This window comes from Nymphalis io, chromosome 30 (genome assembly GCF_905147045.1).
Source record: "Nymphalis io chromosome 30, ilAglIoxx1.1, whole genome shotgun sequence".
Taxonomy (NCBI): domain Eukaryota; kingdom Metazoa; phylum Arthropoda; class Insecta; order Lepidoptera; family Nymphalidae; genus Nymphalis; species Nymphalis io.
This window is the reverse complement of record NC_065917.1, coordinates 6,958,676-6,981,859: the sequence shown is the minus strand read 5'-3', so window position 1 is coordinate 6,981,859 and position 23,184 is coordinate 6,958,676. Positions and strand designations below refer to the sequence as shown.

Sequence of the window (23,184 nt, the reverse complement as noted above, 5' to 3'; positions counted from 1 at the left end):
CTTTTTAAATATATTTTATAATGCTTATAAAATTTTATGCTAAGCGTGAGTAAAAAAATACTCAGCATAAGAGAATAGCTTTCAACTGTATGATCGGGTATTGTAATTCTATTTTCATTGAAGATAAGTAATATTTTTTTAAATATATTTTTGTCGTTATAGCATTTACCAATTGTATATACTCACTTTTAGAGTCTATTATGTATTAGTCCGTTAAAATATCACTTTAACTCTTTCCTTTTACTTTAACGGTAATTGTTTGACTAACATCGTACTAATTTTTATCACATTTTCGATATAAATATAAAAAAATAAACTTCACACGCCCATGTTACACAAACAGCGGAATGTATAAAATAAATATAAATTCATCGCAAAATCACTTTACAAAACAAATATGGCACATTTTAAGACACTTTTCATTTATAACACATCATATTAACAATTATTTCTTTCATAATTCTAGTTTTAACAAAAAGTTCATTGTACTCGGTGTTTACAATGTTATGTCAAATCAATGAACTGAAAAGTAATAATAAGGAAATTGTCTATGGTCTAAAATTTATAAAAAATCATGAAAAGATTTGTCGGAACAGTGGAATAATCTCGTACGAATATGCCTACGAAAAAAATGAACTTTTATTTATCAATTATTTAAGAAATTAATGACTAGGCTGTATAGTTGTAGACTTTTACCAAACCTGAATAAGATAATGAAAACAAAATCCCACAATTTTGGTAGGCGCAAGAAGGTTCTCTCGTTCTGCAAGATAATATAAATTATAATCATTATATTATGCTATCGCTATTCGAATTTGAACCGGGGTCAATACCAACAGACGTAACTAGCCATATCTAATAGATAAAAAAAAATGATACATATAGTATATATGTAAAAATAAGTGTATCATATTTGTGAATGAAAAGATTTTTATATCTATACAAATAAATAAAATTGAAGTGTCTGTCTTTAATTTCAAAATAACTGTCTCTTTTAAAGTAAATATGGCTATTTGCGAGTTACCAAAACCAAAACAATCTTTTTTTTATTTTATTTTTTGTCTGTCTCTCTGTCGGCACAAAATTACAAATTGAAATAATTAAATTATTACTAGAATTTTAAGGTTCCGTTTAGTCTTTATCTCATCTAAATCGGTCGAGTCTATTAAAGTAATTAAAATTTAGGAATTTTTGTTACATATGATAATATATCATGATAGCCTATAGATGGCGGTGTGCTAAATACGTCGATTTCTGAATCGCAGTGTCCAGATTTTCAACATAGAGTGATCTGCCATACATATTATTAGCATTTAGATTAATTAAGTAATTTTAATCTTTTAAGAGCATCTTTTATTATTTTTATAATTAGTTAAAAGGCCATCTTTTAGATTTGAGTTTCAATAAATTATTAGTTTAGCTTGCTTAAATTATAATTCAAATATCCAACTTTTGAAGGGTTGTAATTTTTTCTTTTACTGCTGCTGCTTTATTCATGGCCATGTAGCATTTTTACGTGTAAGTCATGCCAAAGATATCGTTGTTCTAGCAAATGGAAATACTACACCTAATACAGTATAATGAGGTATTACAATAATTCAGTGTATTCTTTAATTACTAGAATAATAATAATCTCACTTATACATGCTGTTTGTACATGGAAGATATATGAGTAAAACTATTACCGGGGCCATATCAACGCAATAGAAACCAAAACAATGATTGTTAGAATTTTTGCCTGTTTGTCTGTGCGTTGTATAGACAGAAATATTATAAGCTGCTCTTAGTGACTTTTTTAAGTAATACGCGAGTGAAACCGCTGGCACTTACGTTACTTCTTCACGCTTCACAGATAAAATATGACATTATTAACATATTTGTCATATTTGAGCGTTGACGTTACTTTTTTTAATCGCTGGAAAAACGCATTACGCGTTTCCCCCACGGGAACAGTGGGAGGGGCATGTCGGACTCACCGGTGTCCAAGAAGCCGAGTGCACCCGAACATCGGAATACCCTCCATTCTCTAACGGTTATAAACAAGGTACTGAAAACCCCCCTAGTCCCGGTGGCATTTATTGCGGCAGGGAGAGAAAATGCGCATAGCGTCTCTTTCTTCTCCCCCCCGGTCTTCTTCGGCGGAGCGGGTCAGCAGCGGGTATGTTACGTGCTATTTGTATGGAATTTTGATTATAGTCACGGCAATGTCAAAGTCAATGCTATCGGATAAGTAATAAAAATCACACTAATAACACGTCGTTTCGTCCGTCGGCCGTTTGTATTATCCATAATTTTTAGTCGGGTAATTTTTTGATGTGTAAACATCTGAATTCTCGGTACACGGTAACTGAGACTTCCACCCTTCCGATTAAGCGCAAGATTTCGGGCGTCAGATGACGTCAGCGAAAGATTTGTTATTTGCACACCAATTCTCAATATTTTTTATTTGGCTACATTTATTATAAATTAAAAAAAAACATTTTCGTGTATATTTATTAATAAACCAATAAATGCTTAATTATTACATCTCTGTATCACACTTCAATCCTTCTTCTTCTTGCTTGGAGATTCATCATCAGCGCTGCTCTTTCGTTTCCGGTCATTGACCTCTTTACTTTCGTTTGCCGTTTCTGATATAACCTTCTTCAATCGCGCCGCTTCAGGCGAATACGCCCACAGCAGCATCTCTAGATGTTCAGCTGTCGGTTTGTCTTTGTCGCCGAAGAGTTTTGCATCGGAATACTGTATTGTAAAATGAATTGATATCAAAACAACGAAACGACAAAAAAAAACTTTATTAATTAATATCTTTGCTCCTCAATATTATTAATGCGAAAGTAACTCTGTCTGTTTATCTCACTTTCATGGCTAAACTATTGGATCGATTTTGATGAAATTTCTTATAAAGGAAGCTTGAACTCCAAGGAACGATATGGGCTACTTTTTATACGTAACGCCTCTCCTAAGTCACGGGTGAAAACTTGATACTAATAAATGCGCTTAAGGGTATTACTTAAAGGCAGTAATAATCTGTTTTTCTGTGTTCATGTTTTATGGGTGAGCATTCAGAGTCATTCAGTATGGACAAGAGATGGAACATTTTAGATCCAATAATTATCATCAGCAAATGACCCGTGTAAACCACTCCTGGTTTATGCTATGTCATTTTTATGGGCAACAATGACCACTTGCCATCAATTATGAGCAGTCTGCTATGGAGTAAGCTAGTAATACTTTTGTCCAGCAGTTGAACATTAATTTCATTTATTTTTGGTAACATGACAATATCTGAACCACACGTTACCAATATCAACACATTTGCTCTCTCTCTCTCTCTCTCTCTTACACATACAGACAGGTCTTACTTCTTACAGCTAATAACAGCATAAAGGTACCTTTTCCTTCAACCCCTTCAGAGCCTCGTTCCTCACAATATCCCACGTCTTCCCGCCGTCGCTCGGGACGGTGCGCAGGCGCTTGTACTCGCCATTAACAGATGCATACGCAGCGATAAACGATTTCTGTTGACAGAAATATTAAACATTACATTTACTTGGTAGAGCTTTGTGCAAGCTCGTCTGAGTAGGTACCATCCACTCATAAGATATTAAAACAACGATGATTGCTTCTGATTTGAAGGTTGAATGAAGTCTACAGGCATAAGGAACATAAAATCTTAGTACCTAAGTTGGTGGCGCATTGAATTTGAAAAATTAAATAATGGTTCTTTAAAAAAATGCGAGTGTCTATGGGCGGCCACCAGGTGACACATGTGCCATTCGGTCTAACTATTTAAGGAGTGCAAATAAATACATCTGAGGAACTCTTAATATCAAGCATATTTAATTTTTTCCAAAAGAGGTACCTTGTGAGATCAAAAGTTATTAACAAGATTATAAAGAAAAGATACATTAATAACAAAACTTGACGAGCCGGCTGGCGTGGTCGGTAGATACTTGCCTTTTCACGCCGAAGGTTGTGGGTTCGATTCCCACCCAGGACAGACATTTGTGTGCATGAACAAGTCTGTTTGTCCCGAGTCTGGGTGTAATTATCTATATAAGTATGTATTTACAAAAGAAAAGTAGTATATTTAGTATATCAGATGTCTGGTTTCCATAGCACGAGCATAATTTAAATGTCAGAAAATAGAACACTGAGTTGCCTGCCGGTTCCTCTCGGGCCTGTGTGCATGTGTGCGTATACAATCTATAATTTTCCATTTTGCTCATGCTCCGTTTTCGTATTTAGCTTCTATTTTTATAGCAATAACTGTGATTTAATAGGAATGTTTGCTTTAAAATGATTTTACATAATCTGGGTATGTATGATAATTGTACGTATTTAAGAATGACCAGTGTAAAAACCGCTAGCAAACCTAATAAATTAATAAGAATCTACATTTCGAACCGTTGAGAGCTTCATATTCAATCTGTCCTGTGATAATGACGAATGGAGATGGCCTAGTGGTTAGAACGCGTGAATCTTAAACGATCGTGGGGTCAAACCCGGGCAAGCAGCACTGAATTTTCATGTACTTAATTTGTGTTTATAATTCATCTCGTGCTTGACGGTTAAGGAAAACGTCGTGAGGAAACCTGCATGTGTCTAATTTCATTGAAATTCTGCCACATGTGTATTCTACCAACCCGCATTGAAGCAACGTGGTGGAATAAGCTCCATACCTTCTCCTTAAAAGGGAGAGGAGGCCTTAGCCCAGCAGTGGGACATTAACAGGCTGTTACTGTACTGATAATGACAATTCTAAAACACTTTCAAAGCCTACTTGATTTTTCATTTTATTCTCAACACACAGCCAAAACAACTGAGCTTAGAACGATGAAGTTTGGATGATATGAGTATTCTCTAGGAAATATTTTTTGGAAATGTCAGTTTTAAGTAGAAGGACATAATTTTGTATTATTTCTGCGAAGTCGGCACGGATTTCGGAACTCACCTGCTGCTCAGTGACAGTGTCCCCAGCTAGCTCCACGCAGGTCCTGACGATGCCGAGACTGATGTAGGGGTTGTTCTGTTTACTGAGGTGCATCGTATCGAAATCGTCAAGAAACTGGTCGAAGACTGCAATCGCTTCCTTGATATTCGAGAGTTTCTCTTCGTCACGTGTACCTGGCAATAAAAATACCATCAAACCTTCATGCACATTATTGTATGTACTATGTACTTATTATAAAGCCCATTCGGTCATTTGGGATTTCTTTCTTCCCCTATGTATCCACTGATATCCACTGATAGTATCCACTGATATGCCATGAAAGATAAGCTAACCTCCAACCACAATAAAACAATGGCGTTTACATACTTAATTTTTTATAAATAACTGGTGGTAGGGCTTCGTAAGCACGTCTGGGTTACCACACACTCATCACATACCACATTCTACCACCAAACCGCAGTTCTGTTTCAGTTTGACGGGTTAGTGAGTGTACCTATAAGCACAATGGACATAGCATCTTGGTTCTCAAGATTGGTAGCACATTGGTGATGTAAGGTATGGTTAATATTTCTTGTAATGCCAATGTATATATGTGGTGGACAAAATTCGGTTCGAACTTTCAGGAGTGTTAGAGGTTTTGCGTAACATAAATGTTAACTTACATGTTAAAACTCTCTTCGCCCTCCCGATCAATCCCTTAATGGCTAGCTTCTGATAGTCCGGGTCCCGTCCTTCCAATTCTTTAAGCGTATTCGTTGCAGCGTCCTGAAAATTATTTCATACTATTTAATTTCAAAATCGCAGGTCTGTAACAGACACAAGAGTTAGATACTTATTAAAAACACATTAACTTATTTTGAATTCCGAACGTATTCCACGACGATCAGAATAATTATTTCATATTACATAAAGTTTAATCGCTGGTGTGTACCAGACATAAGATTTACTTAAATACGTTGGTATTTACTGCTATTTTGTCTATAATAGTTAGTTATTAATGTAAAATAAATTTTATCATTGGCTATAGTACCATAACGCTTATAATTCGTACAATTTTGTTTTTGTAACGCTGCTTTTGACTGCCTCGCTGGTCTAGTGGCTTGATGTTAGGCCGCAGACCCGGAGGTCCTGGGTTCAATTCCCAGATCAGGCCAATAAAAAGTTATTGGGTATTTCTGTCAGAAAATTCTCAGTAGCAGCCCAGAGTCTGGAAGTTGGAAGTTTGTACACTCCCGTGCCTCGGAAACCACGTAAAGCCGTTGGTCCTGCGCCTGAACTCTTTCCGGTCGTGTCGGATTGCCGTCCCATCGGATTATGAGAGTTAGGGAATAGAGAGTGCACCTGTGTTTGCGCACACACTTGTGCACTATAATATCTCCTGCGCAGTTGGCTAATCTCCCTTGAGATTGACCACCGTGGCCGAAATCGGTCTGGAGGATATAATTATTATTGTTTTATATTAATAAATAAAACAAAATAAACTTCCAGACTATGTACGGTTATTCTGTAGGGAAAAATATCGAAGCTCACAAGGTCACCCTAGAAATCGGTCGTGGAATTTTAGAAGTAAAATAAAAGTAGATATAAGCAGTTAAGTGGAAAAGTGTTATATCATCTTCTTAATATATATTTATGTATAATTCTTCTGTATGTGTGCTTGTCACCTAATTCCTCATAAGCGGCTGGCCCGATTTGGATGAATGATGATTTTGAGTGTATATTTTAATGGGTGCCGGTAGGTGACGCTGCTGTCGGTGTGTCACCAAATGAAAATTTGTCTGTATGGTAGAACGACATCTGCGGGGCCCGTTAATGATAAATAACGATAAATTAATCAAAAACGTGATCTTACTTTATTTTTAAATCCAAGACCTGGCACAGTCTCCGCCGGTAGTTCTTTCTTTTCTTCGGGAATTTCTGCCATCACAGTATCCGAACTGGAATCCTAAAACAAATTACACAGGTCAATACTATACTTGCTGCGCGCTGTTACCCAAGTTAAACGTTACTGCTCCGCCCCTCGGGCCGTAACGTGATGTTATATAGTCTTCCTCAAGAAGACTTCTTCTCCTGAACTATCCAACTTATTCACTTTGTAATATTAGTATTTAACTACAGATGAATTGCTTAATTGTGGCGGGCTTGGAGTGATGCAAAATCCGAAACCACATCGAAAATTAAAGTAATCCACTGATGGGTTAAAGTCTTGGAGTCTAAAGATTTGGAGCTTATTTAACTATGCTACTCCGATGTGGCTTGCTGAACACAAAAGTGGTACATTTTCACGCGACTTAGTACGTTTTCTCACGCTATTTTCCTTAACCACTAAACAAGATAAAAAAGCAAATCAAGTATATCGAAATTCAATCATTCGGTTTCAAATATTTTAATCAATGGTTCTCTATTTAAAGACTTAGAACCCATAGGAGTGTCTACATCACTCTTACTAAGCGTTACAGGCCACCAAGCCACACATTTTGTCTAAGCTTGTAGAGATTTTAATACTAGGATTTACGCAGATCGCTATACGCTATGCTGACAGTTAGAGAGTGTTAGGTAAGGGTATGCAGAGCTAGGAGCTTGGTCTATAAGATCTGATAAATTTTTACAGTGCAAGCAATTATCTTGGCGTTAGTGGGATTCTCAATGACTTTAAACTTCAAATTCCTATATAACGATCGTTATGTCCGTTTAAATGGTTCGCTTCTATTTTCGGTCCTACTCATACCGTAATCGTAACCGTAACAGCCTCTGAATGTCCCACTGCTGGGCTAAAAGCCTCCTCTCCCTTTTTTTGAGGAGAAGGTTTGGCAGCATTTCAGTTAAATTAGATACATGCAGATTTCCTCACGGTGTTTTCCTTCACCGTAAACCACGAGATGAATTATAATCAAAAATTAAGCACGTGAACATACAGTGGTGCTTGCCCGGGCTTGAACCCACGATCATCGGTTAAGATTCACGCGTTCTTACCACTGGGCCATCTCGGCTTTTTCACCTACTCTTAATAAACAATTACCTCATCTTTGTCATCAGCGTCTTTCCTCTCTTTATCTTCTTTCTTCTTTTGTTCTTTCTTATCCGGCTTCTTTTCTTTATTTTTTTCCAGCTCCGCGAGCCAGTCTTCGAAAACTTGCATTGCTTCTTTTATGTTTTTAATTTTGTCTTCTGCTTTTGTCACTAGAAATAATAAATAACGATTACATATTTAAATTTTTCAATTTTAAAAACTGAAACTCGAAACTCACACGATTTATGATCTATTACATCAGAAATATCAGAAAGTGGTCTTCACTATTGACTATAATTATAACATTACAGGATTTAATTGCACGCATTAAAATCATGTTTCACCTTGAGTCAGTCTTAAAAATTTCATGAGTGAGATATGAAGTGACTTTTACGATTATTTTTTTTCATTATCTGTCTAATTCATGGTTCAGAGCAAGCAAGCAGATTGATTATAAACATAATCTCATAGATACTTAAACGACGAAAGAATAATAGCATTATATTTATAACTTACTCGATAAAACCCTCTTCGCCCTCCCTAACAGCCCTCTGACGGTCAGTCTCCTGTAGTTTGGATCATGTTGCTCCAGCAGTCTCAATGTTTCTTCGGCCTTCGCCTTGTCTTTGAAACCGAAGCCGGATTCTTCCTTGTCGTCTTTGCCCATTATACTGAAAGCAATCAAATATAAAGAATTTTAAAAAAAGATTTAAAACTGTCTAAGCTTGGCGGTATTGGTGGTCTTCATGCTCAATCATTTCATGGCTTCCCACCACGATTCTCTTGATGATACAATAAAAAAGGTTTTTGCTGCAATTGACATTTGGCATTGAGCCCTCAAGCATTGGTTGTGATGACGGGCTGACACATTTGCTTCGCCTCAAATAATGTCAACAATTTAAAATGCCAAAGCCTCAGAGGAAACTTACCCTAACGTAAACTAGCCCTTTTTATGTGTGATCGCTTTATCTTCCCTATTATGTTGAGCAGCATATTGCGCCCCTCAATAAGTATTTTACAGGAAAAGACATGTCATAATAACTTTAAAAGTGTAGTTAAGTTAAGCGTTAAAAATATTCTTAATGTTATGTAGAAAGGAACACAATACAACACGAGTCTGTTCGACACCATGGAATTCTAATTAAGTGCCAGTTTAATTTATTTATGTTATTTATTTTTAAAGCCGAGATGGCCTAGTGGTTAGAACGCGTGAATCTTAACCGATGATCGTGGGTTCAAACCCGGGTAAGCACCACTGAATTTTCATGTGCCTAATTTGTGATTAAAATTCATCTCGTGCTTGACGGTGAAGGAAAACATCGTGAGGAAACCTGCATGTGTCTAATTTCATTGAAATTATGTCACATGTGTATTCTACCAACCCGCATTGGAGCAGCGTGGTGGAATAAGCTCTAAAACCTTCTCCTCAAAAAGGGAGAGGAGGCCTTAGCCCAGCAGTGGGACATTAACAGGCTGTTACTGATATTTATTTTTATGCCATCCGAATGCAAGTGGTCACCACAGCCCATATACATTGGTGGTGTAAGAAATATTAACCATTCTCCATTTTACTATATTTTAATGGTGGTAGGGCTTTGTGCAAGCTCGTCTGGGTAGGTACCACCCACTCATCAGATATTCTACTACTGGTGGTAGGGCTTTGTGCAAGCTCGTCTGGGTAGGTACCACCCACTCATCAGATATTCTACCGCAAAACAGCAATACTTGATATTGTTGTGTTCCGGTTTGAAGGGTGAGTGAGCCAGTGTAATTACAGGCACGAGGGACATAACATCTTAGTTCCCAAGGTTGGTGGCGCGTTGGATATGTAAGCTACGGTTGACATTTCTTACAATGCTAATGTCTAAGAGCGTTGGTGACCACTTACCATCAGGTGGCCCATATGCTCGTCCGCCTTCCTATTCTATAAAAAAAAAAAAAATAAATAAAAAAAAATAAAAAAAAAAAATTTACCATTCATTTTACATCGCCATTGCGCCACTAATCTGGGAACTTAGATGTTATGTCCTTGTGTCTGTAGAACACTGGCTCACTAAGGTATTGCTCTTTTGTGGTAGAATATCTGATCAGTGAGTGGTATACTGGGTAGCCAGTATAGGGAGATATCCATATATGATCTATTTTGTTTATTATTTTATGCATGTTCGTTTTGTCTGTGCAGTTTTTACTTTTATTATTTCTTTCTTTATTTTAGTATTTGAACACTTGTCTAAATATATCTTGAATTCAAGGTTAGGTATAAAGTTGCTGGAATTAACTGGTTATGTATAATAATTCCTACGATTTTCAAGTTTCCTACTCCGTAAGTCTGCGTTTCACGCAGCATCGAGTTTCGTTTCTAAATTTTTGATAAAAACTTAATATTGAGGCTTAGAACGCGGCATAGTTTTCTTCTTTCTGAAGCAGTTAGAGTAAAATTATATCATTTTTTGCTGGGTGGGTCCCAAGGTTGTGTAAGGCCCTACGCCGGGCCGACGGCAGTCGAATCGCATGACGGTCACGATAGTAATTTCGCCATGCGGTCTTTCTGTGTTTAACAAAAAATGCCGCGAGCGTTTTAATAAGAGCCGTAACATGAATTCCGCAATGCAAATGTTACCACGGCGCGTTGCGAACTGCCCCCCCCCCCCGCAACGAGTGACGTAATATCGTTATTTAGTTGTCGAAAGGCTTCTCCAATCTTATCTTATACATAAATCTTAAATTTATACATGTGTGTGTTGTTAATGAGTGTGTGTGTAAATAAACAGAAAATTTATAAATAGTTCTAAATATTACGAGCGCAAAAAATAAACACTTTGAGTAAAACTTGGAACGTTGCCAGTTACTATATTACTTTTATACGATTAATAAATAACGAACACTTCAAAGTCGTTTTGCTTAAGACGTTTTAGAATACGAAAACGTATTTAAAAATTGTGTTAGTAGGACGTGAAAACAGCATCGACAACATATTGGTAGCGATGAAGATTTTCGGATTATTTCGATTCGAGTGCAACGTTTGTTTGAAACTTTTCGGAGCATACGAAACGATTTACGCTTAATCAAATAAAACACAAAGAAACAGACAAATCCACTCTTTGATGTTGATTTATTTCATTAAAATTATAATGTTCCAAATAATACCATCTAAAATCGTAGCCAAGCTTTAAATGACATTATATTTCACTTAGAAATATACTTAAATTGACTGCCTCCGTTGGTTTTATGGCTAGATATAAGGCCGCATATCCTGGAGTTCTGGGTTCAATTCCCAGGTCGGGCCGATAAAAATAGAGTGAGTTTTTCGGTCGAAGATTCTCAGTAGCAACCCGAGGTCTGGAAGTTCGTAGTTTTTATACTCCCGTGCCTCGGAGCACGTAAAGCCGTTGGTCCTCCGCCTGAACTCTTTCCGGTCGTGTTAGATTGCAGTCCCATCGGATTATGGCGAGTCAGGAAATAGAAAGTGCACCTGTGTTTGTAGAAAGCGCACACACTTGTGCACTATAATATCACACTAAGTTGGCTAATCTCCCTTGTGATTTGCCGGCGTGGCCGAAATCGGTCAGATGGTCATACTTAAATTACTTAATTTAATAATAAAGGTATATATAGATATAATCTTAATTAGGTTTTTCTAATTCTTCCAAATAATTACACAGAATAACACAGCAAGTTAGCACTTAGCAAGAGATTTTTAAAAATTTAACCATTAAAGCCCCCCTTTTTTTATAGAATAGGAAGGTGGACGAGCATATGGGCCACCTGATGGTAAGTGGTCACCAAACGCCCTTAGACATTGGCATTGTAAGAAATGTCAACCATCGCTTATAGCCAATGCGCCACCAACCTTGGGAACTAAGATTTTATGTCCCTTGTGCCTGTAATTATACTGGCTCACTCACCCTTCAAACCGGAACACAACAATATCAAGTATTGCTGTTTTGCGGTAGAATATCTGATGAGTGGGTGGTACCTACCCAGACGGGCTTGCACAAAGCCCTACCACCAGTAAATTAACCCTAATATTAGCCGCAGCACTTTGCGGTGTATATTATTATAGGTGTACGTCAGTATATACTATATATATAGTTATATATTCGTCAGTTAGTTATTCTTTTATATTTAGATATAGATAACAAGCTTGCGATAATAATAGAATCATTAATGATATGTGTACATACAAGAACATATGCGTCGAGCCTAAACTGTATTTTTCTGTATAAATTTTTAATTGAGCGCCGTCTTCTCAATTCACTAATTTCGAAGTTGCGTTGGCGAGCGCTTATACTTATAAAGATTTATGGGCTTTGAAAGAGAACCGGTCAAGTGGGAGTCGGACTTAAGAGGGTTACGTGTTTTCTGATTCTCGTATTTATGGAGTCGATATGGCTAATGGTAACTAAAGTATACGTGTGTTTATACACTCCTTTATATAAACATTTTAAATGAAATAGATAGAAAATATGTCTTAAGTGAAACGGTTTTATAAGAAAATGACGAGCCGGTTGGCGTAGTTGATGCATGCTTGCCTTTCACGCCAAGGTTGTGGGTTCAATTCCCACTCAGGGCAGACATTTGTGTGCATGAACATGTCTGTTTGTCCTGTCTGGGTGTAATTTTTTTTTTTTTTTATAGAATAGGAAGGTGGACGAGCATATGGGCCACCTGATGATAAGTGGTCACCAAACGCCCTTAGACATTGGCATTGTAAGAAATGTCAACCATCGCTTATAGCCAATGCGCCACCAAACTTGGGACCTAAAAATGCCTTTTACATTTTGTCGGTTATATATGTGTGTTTGTGTGTGTGTGACCGACAAGAGCTCGAACAAATGTTTTGATTTTTCAATGAGTATATTGAACCCTAGAAGGATTACGCGATTACATACTCAACATATCTAAGTACACATAAATGTATGGACGTCCTTGAACCGCGCGCGCTTCGTCACGGTGTTTACTTGTGCACGATATGAATTGATAATTCAAACACGCTTTAAATAACTTGAAGCAATAAACCATTATATATAGTCAGTATTATAAAAATTGTACCTGTCTTTGAAATCCAGATTACTAATATTATAAATACGAAAGTAACTCTGTCTGTTAGTCTCTCACTGATAAGCCGTGGTAGGGCTTCGTGCAAGCTCGTCTGGGTAGGTACCACCCACTCATCAGATATTCTACCGCAAAACAGCAGTACTTGGTATTGTTGTGTTCCGGTTTGAAGGGTGAGTGAGCCAGAGAAATTACAGGCACAAGGGATATAAAATCTTAGTTCCCGAGGCTGGTGGCGCATTGGCTATGTAAGCGATGATTAATATTTCTAAGGGCGTTGGTGACCACTTACCATCAGCTGGCCCATATGATCGTTCGCCTTCCTATTCTATAAAAAAAGTCATTGTAGCAATATTGTTAACATTTCATACGAAGCAAGCTTATACCCTAAGAACGGACATAGGCAACCCTTTTTTACCCTTCAGGGGGTAAAATTGAAGATAAAGGGTTGTATGTAGTCTTGAAGGATTTTCTTCACTAATTAAATTCTACGCTTGCGAAACTGCGGGTTCATTTAGCGGGTTTTAAGTAATTTTGATCTTCAAATTTTTTTTAAATATGTTTTTTTTATACTTTAATACGATGGGTTTGACATGCCGTAAGGATAAAAAACCTTAAATAAAAAAGAAATGTTTTTTTGTTCTTGTATGATTGCAATATAGGCTCACAGTTTCTTTAATAAAGTTTAATTTAGTTAAATAGTGCCTTTCACACTTTATCGGTGTGTGGGAGTGTATTTGTATGTGTGTGTGTACTCATATCCTCCCAATTATAGATTCGACTCTAAATCTATGTTGGTTAAGTTAAAGTAAGTTTTCATGACGATTGTTTCGACATACTTTCCGGACTGTATCACTTACTAAATTCCTAATAACTTTGACATCATCATCCGTTATAAAGTTTGTCCTTTTCTGTCGTTATCGATTTAACATAAGAAAGAAGAAGACACAGCATTGAATCATTCGCTAAACAACATGTAGGTATAGGCAAAGGCATAAATGTATACAATAACCATAGACAATTTTATAACTTTTAATAGCTGTTACTTAAATTACAAATTCTTAACAATGTTGTAATATTTATGACATGATGTGAATGACCTCATCGTTATCGTCATATAACCTTAGTTATAATCCTCTCATTCTTATTTATGTTTTTTTATTACTCACACGAACATACATAATATATACATACTTAATATACAATTCTATCTTGCGAATACAAAATTAAAATTTTACATAATCAAATAAATATTTTTTCAAACGGCTATTTTCATGAAACTCATATTCTGTTCAAATTCACTTCGTATTTAGCTTATGACATTTCAAAAACCGATATACGGTGATGTGCTATTTTGATACTTGCGTCCATTATATGTTAAAATTATTATGGTCAACATCGCATGTCACCTTCGGACATAATATTATGATTGTATTCTGCGGTAAAGTTCAAGTTTGTTCAAACAGAATAGCAGAATAGCTACTCTTAAATATAAGATTACGCTGACATAATACCTAACCTGCTCATTCAATATTTATTTTATTCATAATATTATCACGAGTGTGTAACTTTTTTTAATTAGATAAAAAAAAGCGAAAAATGCAACGTCATATTTATTTAGCTATTCCGCTGTGCAATCATTTGTTATTTTAAACAAAATCTTTTGATAAACAAAACTTAGGTTTTAAAGTAAATTTTTTTAATAATCATTAAAATATCTATATATATCTATTTCCCACTTTATTTTGTTGTTTCATAAGTACTCATTTTGCAATAGATTTTTAAGAGCTTATAATCCCATAACTTTTTTTAGTTTTTTTTTTTATTTGGAGTACCAATTAAAATGAGTAAACTTATGTATGTGCTCAATTTTAATAATTGTTAAAAATAACATCACTATATAAATTCTCGAAGTCAATTAAAAACAATACGATTTAAAATTAATAATAACTTTTTGGTTATTGCTATGCTGAGTATTAAATTTGTTTGCCAACATCAATAAAATGAACCTTCAAACCCTAACATATGACGTCGACTACAAGATGTAGGCATACAAAATTACAACAAACGCCAATAAGAATATTATCATAATACAGCTATTATTTTTAAAATAATTGATATTAATTCTGAAAAATCATCATACCATGCATGTAAATTAATATCTCAAAACATAAACATCATTTTTATATATTTTTAATTACAAATTAATTGCACTTACATTATATTCAGGAACTTCCAATAGTAAGATATATACAAATAGGGACTAAAAAATCACTAGATTTAACTTTTTTTTTTTAAGTACTTGCTCAGAATGCGGCCTTCTTTCGACTATTCGAATCAATTCAAATAGTGAAGTCATGTGGCGGGAATACTATTTAAATAACCAACTAAAGAAAATGGTATCTTTCTTAGAATAAATTAATACATTGAATTGTCTATTCAATCTAGTCGTACAGCATTAAGAACGACAAATCGACAAAAATAACGAGGTGACGTCATTTGATTTACCTTCGTACAGCTATTCTCAAGGTTAGGGTTATTTCTTTCGAGTGACATCACTATTAAGGCCAAACTAAAATTATGTATAATTATGCCGGGTGTTTATTATAAAAGATAGTCTAGAATAATTTTTTTGATATGATTACGAAATGTTTAAAAGAAAAATTTTGACGTGTTTATAGAGACTATCCAATTTGAATTAAGGATATTCGTTTTGCTTCATTAAAATAGATATTCTCTTATAATTGCTTTAGGGTTTTATTATAGAATACTATATTGCCCGGATTTTTTGTTTCATAATACATATGACATTTTAATTTTTCTTTTGTTATCAACAAAGGTTTTTGCAGTATTTAACAAAAGCAAAAATTTAATATTATCTTTATACAATGTCAAATGTCAATTGCTAAGACAGAGTAAATAATGTGATCTGACTTTCAACTTTGTAATTTGACGTATTATAGCAACGCGTTATTATTGCAAAACTTTTACCAATTTTTTAATAACAATGTGCACTGATGATCAAAAACCTTTGTTCAGAGATCTTACTGCAGAAGATCCAGATCCTGAAGTGACAGAAATTGAGTCTTTTTGTGTTAATTGTCATGCGAATGTAAGTTAATATGGAGCTTTCTAGAACACATTGTTTTGATAAAATTCATTTATGAATTCATCTCAATTTAAAATTAATAACGATATAATGACATTGTTTTCGGTTCCGATACAAAATTTCTTTCGTATTAAAAATAAAAAATAATTGCAACGTTTAGATTTGCTTATATATAACCTTAAAAGCCGGGTTTTATTTTCAATATTTACATCTCTAAACCTTTGAAGTAGTCACAATTCTGAAAATTTCTTACTCAATATATTTATCCTATAATATTTATATTTTACTCTTTTTTAATAACAAAAATAATTTCACAAAGAGTACAGAGTATGAATACGCGAAATAACAAAATTTGGCGCCTTTTTCTTTTTTTTCAATATGCTAGGCTATTTCTAGCAAAGACCGTGCAATTAAATGCATAATATAGAATTTTTTAATTTGAAACAATTTATTTCTATATTCATTTTTGAGTTATCACATTATTCTAATTCCAGGGTATGACTCGTCTCCTTCTAACACGAATACCATTTTACAAGAATGTCGTTATAATGTCGTTTTCCTGTGAGAAGTGTGGATTTGAGAACAATGAGATACAACCTGGTGGGGCGTACGCTGAGCTTGGAGTACGGTAAGATTGAACAAGTCACTAATACTAACTACTATATCTAAATATGCGAGCCACAGTCAGGTCAATCTCCTACTCCGCTAGAAACTGCAGCAGTAATTCATCTAGAAGAAATCTATGCTCATATCGACATTTCAGCTTCCTCCTTCCGAGTTCCATTCACTTTAAGCAGCGTAAATGACACTGCTGCAATATGCACATCCTGACAGAATTCCACCCAGCCACAACTACCAGCAATTTAGCCTTATCTATTTTGACCATATTCAAGTCTATCTCTTCTTAAGTCTATAATACTTAGTACAAGTTTCAATGAACTTGTTGTTTCAGATGGAAACTCCGTGTAGAAGACCCCATAGACTTAAATAGACAAGTAGTTAAAAGTGACTACACGGCAGTACGCATACCGGACTTGGACTTTGAGATACCAGCGCAGAGTCAGAAAGGAGGTCAGTATTATTTAAAAGTATTTCGCTATTCACCAAAAGAATTGGCCCAGGCCCATTGGCTCAAATATGTGAATTTTTACCGATTATTCTGAGTTCCAAAACAGGCGAGCGACCCTGAGTTTTCATATACCTAATTTGTGTTTAAGATTCATCTCGTGCTCGGCAGTGAATACATCGTGAGCAAAACTGTATTTGTTTGGAAAGAATTATGCTTCAAGTGTATTCATCCAAAAAGTATTGAAGCAGTGTGCTGGAATAAAGCCCAAATCCTCCTAAGGCTCTCCTTTGCCCAGCTGTGGGACATGACTAATTGTTCGCGCTTTTCCTTATTTCCAGAAGTAACAACAGTTGAAGGTATCATTAGCAGAGCGATGGCAGGCCTCAACCAGGATCAGGAGGTGCGAAGACAGCAACATCCAGATGCAGCGGCCCAATTAGATGAATTTGTTCAGCGCATGCAGGTTTTGAAGAATGGTGAGAAACCGTGGGTGCTTGAGCTAGAAGACATTAGTGGTGAGTATAAATATTTTATTGATTTTACACAAATCCTATCCAAAATACATTGTTCTCCTTATCAACCCATGCATAGCTGGTACGATTACATAGTATATTATAACTCCTGTGAAATAAGTTATACTACATTAAAAATGGCCATCACCTGTTGAAAGGATGTCAGTGTCTATAGGCAATTGTTTAATTTCCGAGTCGTTGAATGACACCATATATATTGTTACAGGCAATTGCTTCATAGAAAATCCAGAAGCGCCTAAGAAGGACCCGAGATGCGAGAGGTCTGACTTCAAACGGAGCAAGGAACAGAATAACATCCTAGGGATTTACATGCAGGATGAGGTATGTTGAGCATATGTACATACTATGTATAACTAGGATGTAGTGCATATTGGGCCGGTTGGTGTGCTGGTAGATACTTGCCTTTCACGCCAAAGCTTGTGGATTCGATTCCCACCCTGGACAGACATTTGTATGAATGGATATGTCTGTTTGTCCTGAATCTAGGTGTAATTATCTATATAAGTATGTATTTACAAAAGAAAAGTAGTATATGTAGTATATAAGTTGTCTGGTTTCCATAACACGAGCTCTGCTTAATTTGGGATCAGATGGCCATGTGTGAATAATGTCCCAGGATATTATTATTATTTTGTCTATGCTTACCACACACACCTGCATTGCGCACAAACACTGCATATCCTTATTCACTCTAAATTAGTGTCAATTGAATATAAATTTTTTAATATATCTAAAATGTCTAAAGTCATATATTATAGTATTTCTCCATGTTAAAGACTATTATATCATAGAAGTTACATTTAAATTGGCTTAGCCTAGAATGCTTTTATTCTTGCGCTGTCCGCAGCCGGCGCTGTCAGGTGCGCTGTCCCCCTGCGACCCCGAGCTGAACAGTTACGAGCGGCTTGTGGCGGACGAGGTACTGCAGTTCCGCACCAACTGTCCCGATTGCAACGCGCCCGCTGACACCAACATGAAGATCACTAGTGAGTTCGATGGGGGAAGGTACCCCCCCCCCCCAGGGCGTTCTTACCGTAATAGTTTTTACAAAGTATTCAATGTATTTTGATGTGTAATAAGTAGATTTTGATTTTTCTTTTTGCATCATGTTCATAATTAGTTAAATGCAAATAAAATATACTATTTTATTCTGTCAATGAATTAAATCTTTGCTTCTATTTTTCTATTTGTAGACATACCACATTTCAAGGAGGTGGTAATTATGGCGACTGTTTGTGAGGCGTGTGGTCACCGTACTAACGAGGTTAGTCAGCTTAATATAAATGTGTGTATATATTTTATGGATTCGATTTTGTTTTTTCTATTGATGCTGACATGTTTTTATACTGCTAGACATCAATACTTTGCCAATGGTACATGCTCACCATCGCCTTTAAACATTGGCACTGTACAAAAGATTTACCATTTCTTGCATTGCTTATGCGCCACCAACCTTAGAAAATAAGATGTTAAGTCCCTTGTGCCAGAAGCTACTTTGTCACACTCACACTTTAAACCGGAATAGTTTGGCGGTAGAATATCTGATGAATGTGCGGTACCTACCCAGGCAGAACAGACATAATTACTAAGAAACTATTCTTCAATTACAGGTGAAGTCGGGAGGTGGAGTGGAAGATAAGGGTGTTCGTTTTGAAGTCAGGATTGCTAATCGTGAAGATTTTTCAAGAGATGTACTCAAGGTAATACATACACTCTGGTCGTTTACTTCATTGCTTAAGGTCGTGTCCACTCTTATCTAGGGTCTGGGTCACCTTCAGTCTTTCCTCTCCTCAGCTTTCCTCAGGGCAATACACACATGTACAATTATATAGAAGCCATGTGAAGTATGAGGGATACAGGTGTTAAGTATGCTGTGTCCTTTTCTATACACCTGTGTATGCAATTTCATGTTAATCGATTGAGTAGTTAGACGTGAAAGCCTAACAAAGCAACTTTCGCATTTATAATATTAGCAAGGATAGTTCGGGTCTTGGCGCGGTTTGGATGTCATATTCCACACAGATACAGCTTTAAGCGGAGATAGTCCAAAGGACTTGCCCAATTCATGCACGCATTGAGATATTGTGTGCTAAGTTTGTTTTTATATCTCTAACTATCATCTCATGCTCATTGAACAAAAACATGGAAATATTTTCTCGATGGAAAACCCAATTACCAATAGACCAACAATAGATAATATTGAAGTACTATGTATTTGCTTGTTGTCAATTAATTTTAAATCAATAAATTACACATTGCAAGAAATTGTAGTTTCCACATACCATAGACATTAATTAAAAACTAAATTAAATTTTGGTCACTTTAAAAGATAGAGAATTGTCTATGTTTTTAAATATTCAAAATAAGTGTGCTATGGTATTCTCTCGTGTTATATATTTTTCATTTATCTGAAAATATAATTTACTTTGCAGTCTGAAACCTGCAGCATGTCAATACCGGAGCTAGATTTGGAAGTGGGTGGCAGAGCTCTGGGTGGCAGGTTCTCCACCGCGGAAGGCCTCGTGAGGGCCACGTTGGAACAGATCAAAGACGCGCCCACGTTACAGGGAGACGCGCCCAAGCTTGCTAAGGAGAACTTGGAAAGGTGGGGAAATGGATTGGAACCAATATATGGTGTTTTTTTTTTAAATTTATAATAGGCTCGACCGAATGCATTATGATATTATTGAATTGTTTTCATTAGTATAAAAAATTTCTGGTGTTTTTTACTGTGAGCTCATATTGTAGATTCTGTTAGTAGTATAGGAAAACTCAGTAATGAGTTTTCCACCGGTTCTTCAATCATACAATCCGCAATTAAACTTATATATTGTGTATGAAAATCAACGACTACTGAATCCAAGCTCTTGTGTAGTTTATGCTATATTTATTAATATTAGCGTTCGACCAGTGACGATTGAAATGTCATTTTATTGAAAATTTTAGGAAAACATATAAGACTTTGCATGGTTCGAACGTTTTTTTTTCTACTCTTATATCGAAATTATTTTTCTTTCTAACACTAAAGCTCGTCAATAGCTACCAACTAAATAAATAAAATAAAAATAATTTAAGAGAAAATTGTACTGAACTGGTCTCTTTGCTTTGTTACTTAATAATAATTTATTTCACATAACTTTTATATGTTTAGACAAAAGTAACTTATGCAATAATTAAAGTTGACAAAAACATTTTAAAGTACAGCCTGGTCATCCTAGCTAGATTATGAGAATGACATTTGTTAAGGGTGGCCAGCTGTCCTTCCTAGTGCGGATAATTAGCTTATAGCACAAGTAAATTTGTATTATATCTATATAAAAACAATAGCAATCTAGACACGTATATTACAAATTCATATTATTACGATTGATGATACAAAAGACAAATACATAATTACGAAATACAAATTTTCAAGTTATAAGCAGTAAAGTTTAGTAGGCACTTAATAATAATTCGTATATGAGAACTAGCCAAGTCAGACCTTAGGCGTCAATATATTATCCTATGTTATAAGAAAAAATGATATTTTAGTTTGTTATAAAATATTTTATGTTGTTATAAATAAATTTCACGACTGAACATTGAACTCGGCACCCATTTAGATCTCACTTCTTTTGTCGTTGAAGTCAACAACCAAGGCATATAACATAATATTAAACTTGGCTCTCATTTCACATTTATGTTATTGATGGGATATTATTTACAACAAACTGTAATAAGTAACCTTAAAAAATGATATAAATATGTGTTATTGTGTATGAATTAGCGAATGTATGTAATTATATCTAATATTTGTTTATTCGTTTCAGATTCACAGAGAAGTTACAAGAGGTTATAGATGGCAAGCGAGCGATTACACTTATATTGGATGATCCAGCGGGCAATTCTTACGTTCAGAATTTGAACGATGATCCCGCCACCTTTGATGATGGTTAGTAAATTTTGTGTTGTGTATTATGTGACTGCCAAGACAGGAATGAACAAAAAGCAGGGGCTGATTTCTCTACGTTGACTAATCTCGGCCCTCGAGCTGTATAACTTGATGAAAATTTTTTTAGTAGGTTCACCCTCTGTTAACTAACATAACATTCATAAACTCAAATATTGTGTCCAAAGCGTCTCGTAAAAACAATGAATGCTGTGGAGCTTCCGATTTGAAGTTTCAGGGAGTAGGGGGCAATCTCCCATAGGCCTAGGGTAGCCAAGCAGTCAGTTTGATAATAAATCATTAAATGTAGAGAAGAATCTATTTATAATTTAATGTTTATGAATGGACACCTATACACATACCTAATAATAATACCTATCCTAACATTATGCTTGCATAATCTATCCTTCTGAAATAACTACTCAATTTACTAATTAAATTATTGCGTATTTGCAGGTTTAAAAGTCACTAGATATGAAAGAACATACGAACAGAACGATGAACTTGGCCTGAATGATATGAAGACTGAGGGCTATGATGTAGAAAGCTGAAATTAATCGTATATTAAACATTAACAGGGTTGCCATACCTTAAAATCGTGGACATATGATGTGTTTACTATGTTCTGAAAATTAATGATTTGTGAAATTAAATGATTAATTTCTTACCATATATATATATATATATATATATATATACTTGAATAATTAATATCTACCAAAGTCGTACTGTTCATTGCAATGGGGTGGAATATGCTCAAAACATTCTCCTTATTAGGGGAGGAGATTTGTTCTCAGCTGTGGGACATACAGGCTGTTATTGAAGTATGATATTTACAAGCATTTACGAAGAATATCCGCAAAACAACTGTATTATGTAGTAATATCATATCATTATTTTTAGTAGTTAATATATCTGTAAATAAAAATATCTTTTTTGCGTCTGGTAACCCCGTTATGTTTTAATTTAGTAAGTAAATAAGAATTTTTTAAAATAATTGTGAAAGTGCATTTTAAAACGTATTTGTTTGAAAAGATTTTCTTATTGGAAAATTTAAATAATATATTTTTATTCCGATTTCATTTGTTTTATTTTTTGTCTACACGAATAATTTACGTGAAACATACTATTACATCTACAGGCGCAGGAAATGGCATTACGGTCTTATGAAGTCATGCCCATCTCCACCTGGATTGTGGCCTTTATGTGGCGTGACGCGTACACTATTACTGCTTCCCCCTTCCTTCTTAAGTCCACGCGAGCTGGTTCTCGATGTCACCGCCTAACTGTGACATCAATTTCATCGCGAACAAAGAAATTTGGCAACTCCTTTCTTTGTCGCACTTCCACAAAATGGAATTCCTTACCAGCTCACGTGTTCCCCTCCTCTTACAACCCGGGTTCCTTCAAACGAGGCGTGAAGAGGCATCTTGCGGGCCGGCAAGGCGAAGGCGGCTAGTGCTGAACGTTTTTCCCGTCTGTACTGGCCGTCGTCGCGTTTGGACTCTACTACCACTTAC

The 23,184-nt window shown here is 35.5% G+C and overlaps 2 protein-coding genes across 3 annotated transcripts; one reads left to right on the top strand and one right to left on the bottom strand.

Annotated features, from left to right (window-relative positions):
- The first annotated feature begins 1,924 nt into the window (after nt 1-1,924).
- Nucleotides 1,925-22,669, top strand: LOC126779995 (zinc finger protein ZPR1). Of its 2 annotated transcripts, none has more exons than XM_050504232.1 (11): nt 1,925-2,044; nt 16,629-16,762; nt 17,087-17,205; nt 17,542-17,718; nt 17,942-18,057; nt 18,584-18,722; nt 18,930-19,000; nt 19,347-19,436; nt 20,169-20,341; nt 21,546-21,667; nt 22,121-22,669. In XM_050504232.1, the coding sequence occupies exons 1-11, from the start codon at nt 1,964-1,966 to the stop codon at nt 22,213-22,215; spliced, it is 1,317 nt and encodes a 438-aa protein (XP_050360189.1). In that variant the 5' UTR covers nt 1,925-1,963; the 3' UTR covers nt 22,216-22,669. The 2 variants fall into 2 exon arrangements, with proteins under 2 accessions (XP_050360189.1, XP_050360188.1); XM_050504231.1 differs by lacking the exon at nt 1,925-2,044 and adding an exon at nt 15,975-16,137.
- LOC126780055 (uncharacterized) lies at nt 2,480-15,479 on the bottom strand. Its single transcript, XM_050504312.1, has 8 exons — nt 15,244-15,479; nt 8,484-8,638; nt 7,977-8,137; nt 6,810-6,902; nt 5,620-5,722; nt 4,958-5,130; nt 3,396-3,521; nt 2,480-2,742 (listed from the first exon to the last, which is right to left on the bottom strand). Exons 2-8 carry the CDS (start codon nt 8,632-8,634, stop codon nt 2,542-2,544), a joined length of 1,008 nt encoding a protein of 335 aa, XP_050360269.1. The 5' UTR covers nt 8,635-8,638; nt 15,244-15,479; the 3' UTR covers nt 2,480-2,541.
- Nucleotides 22,670-23,184: the final 515 nt, after the last annotated feature.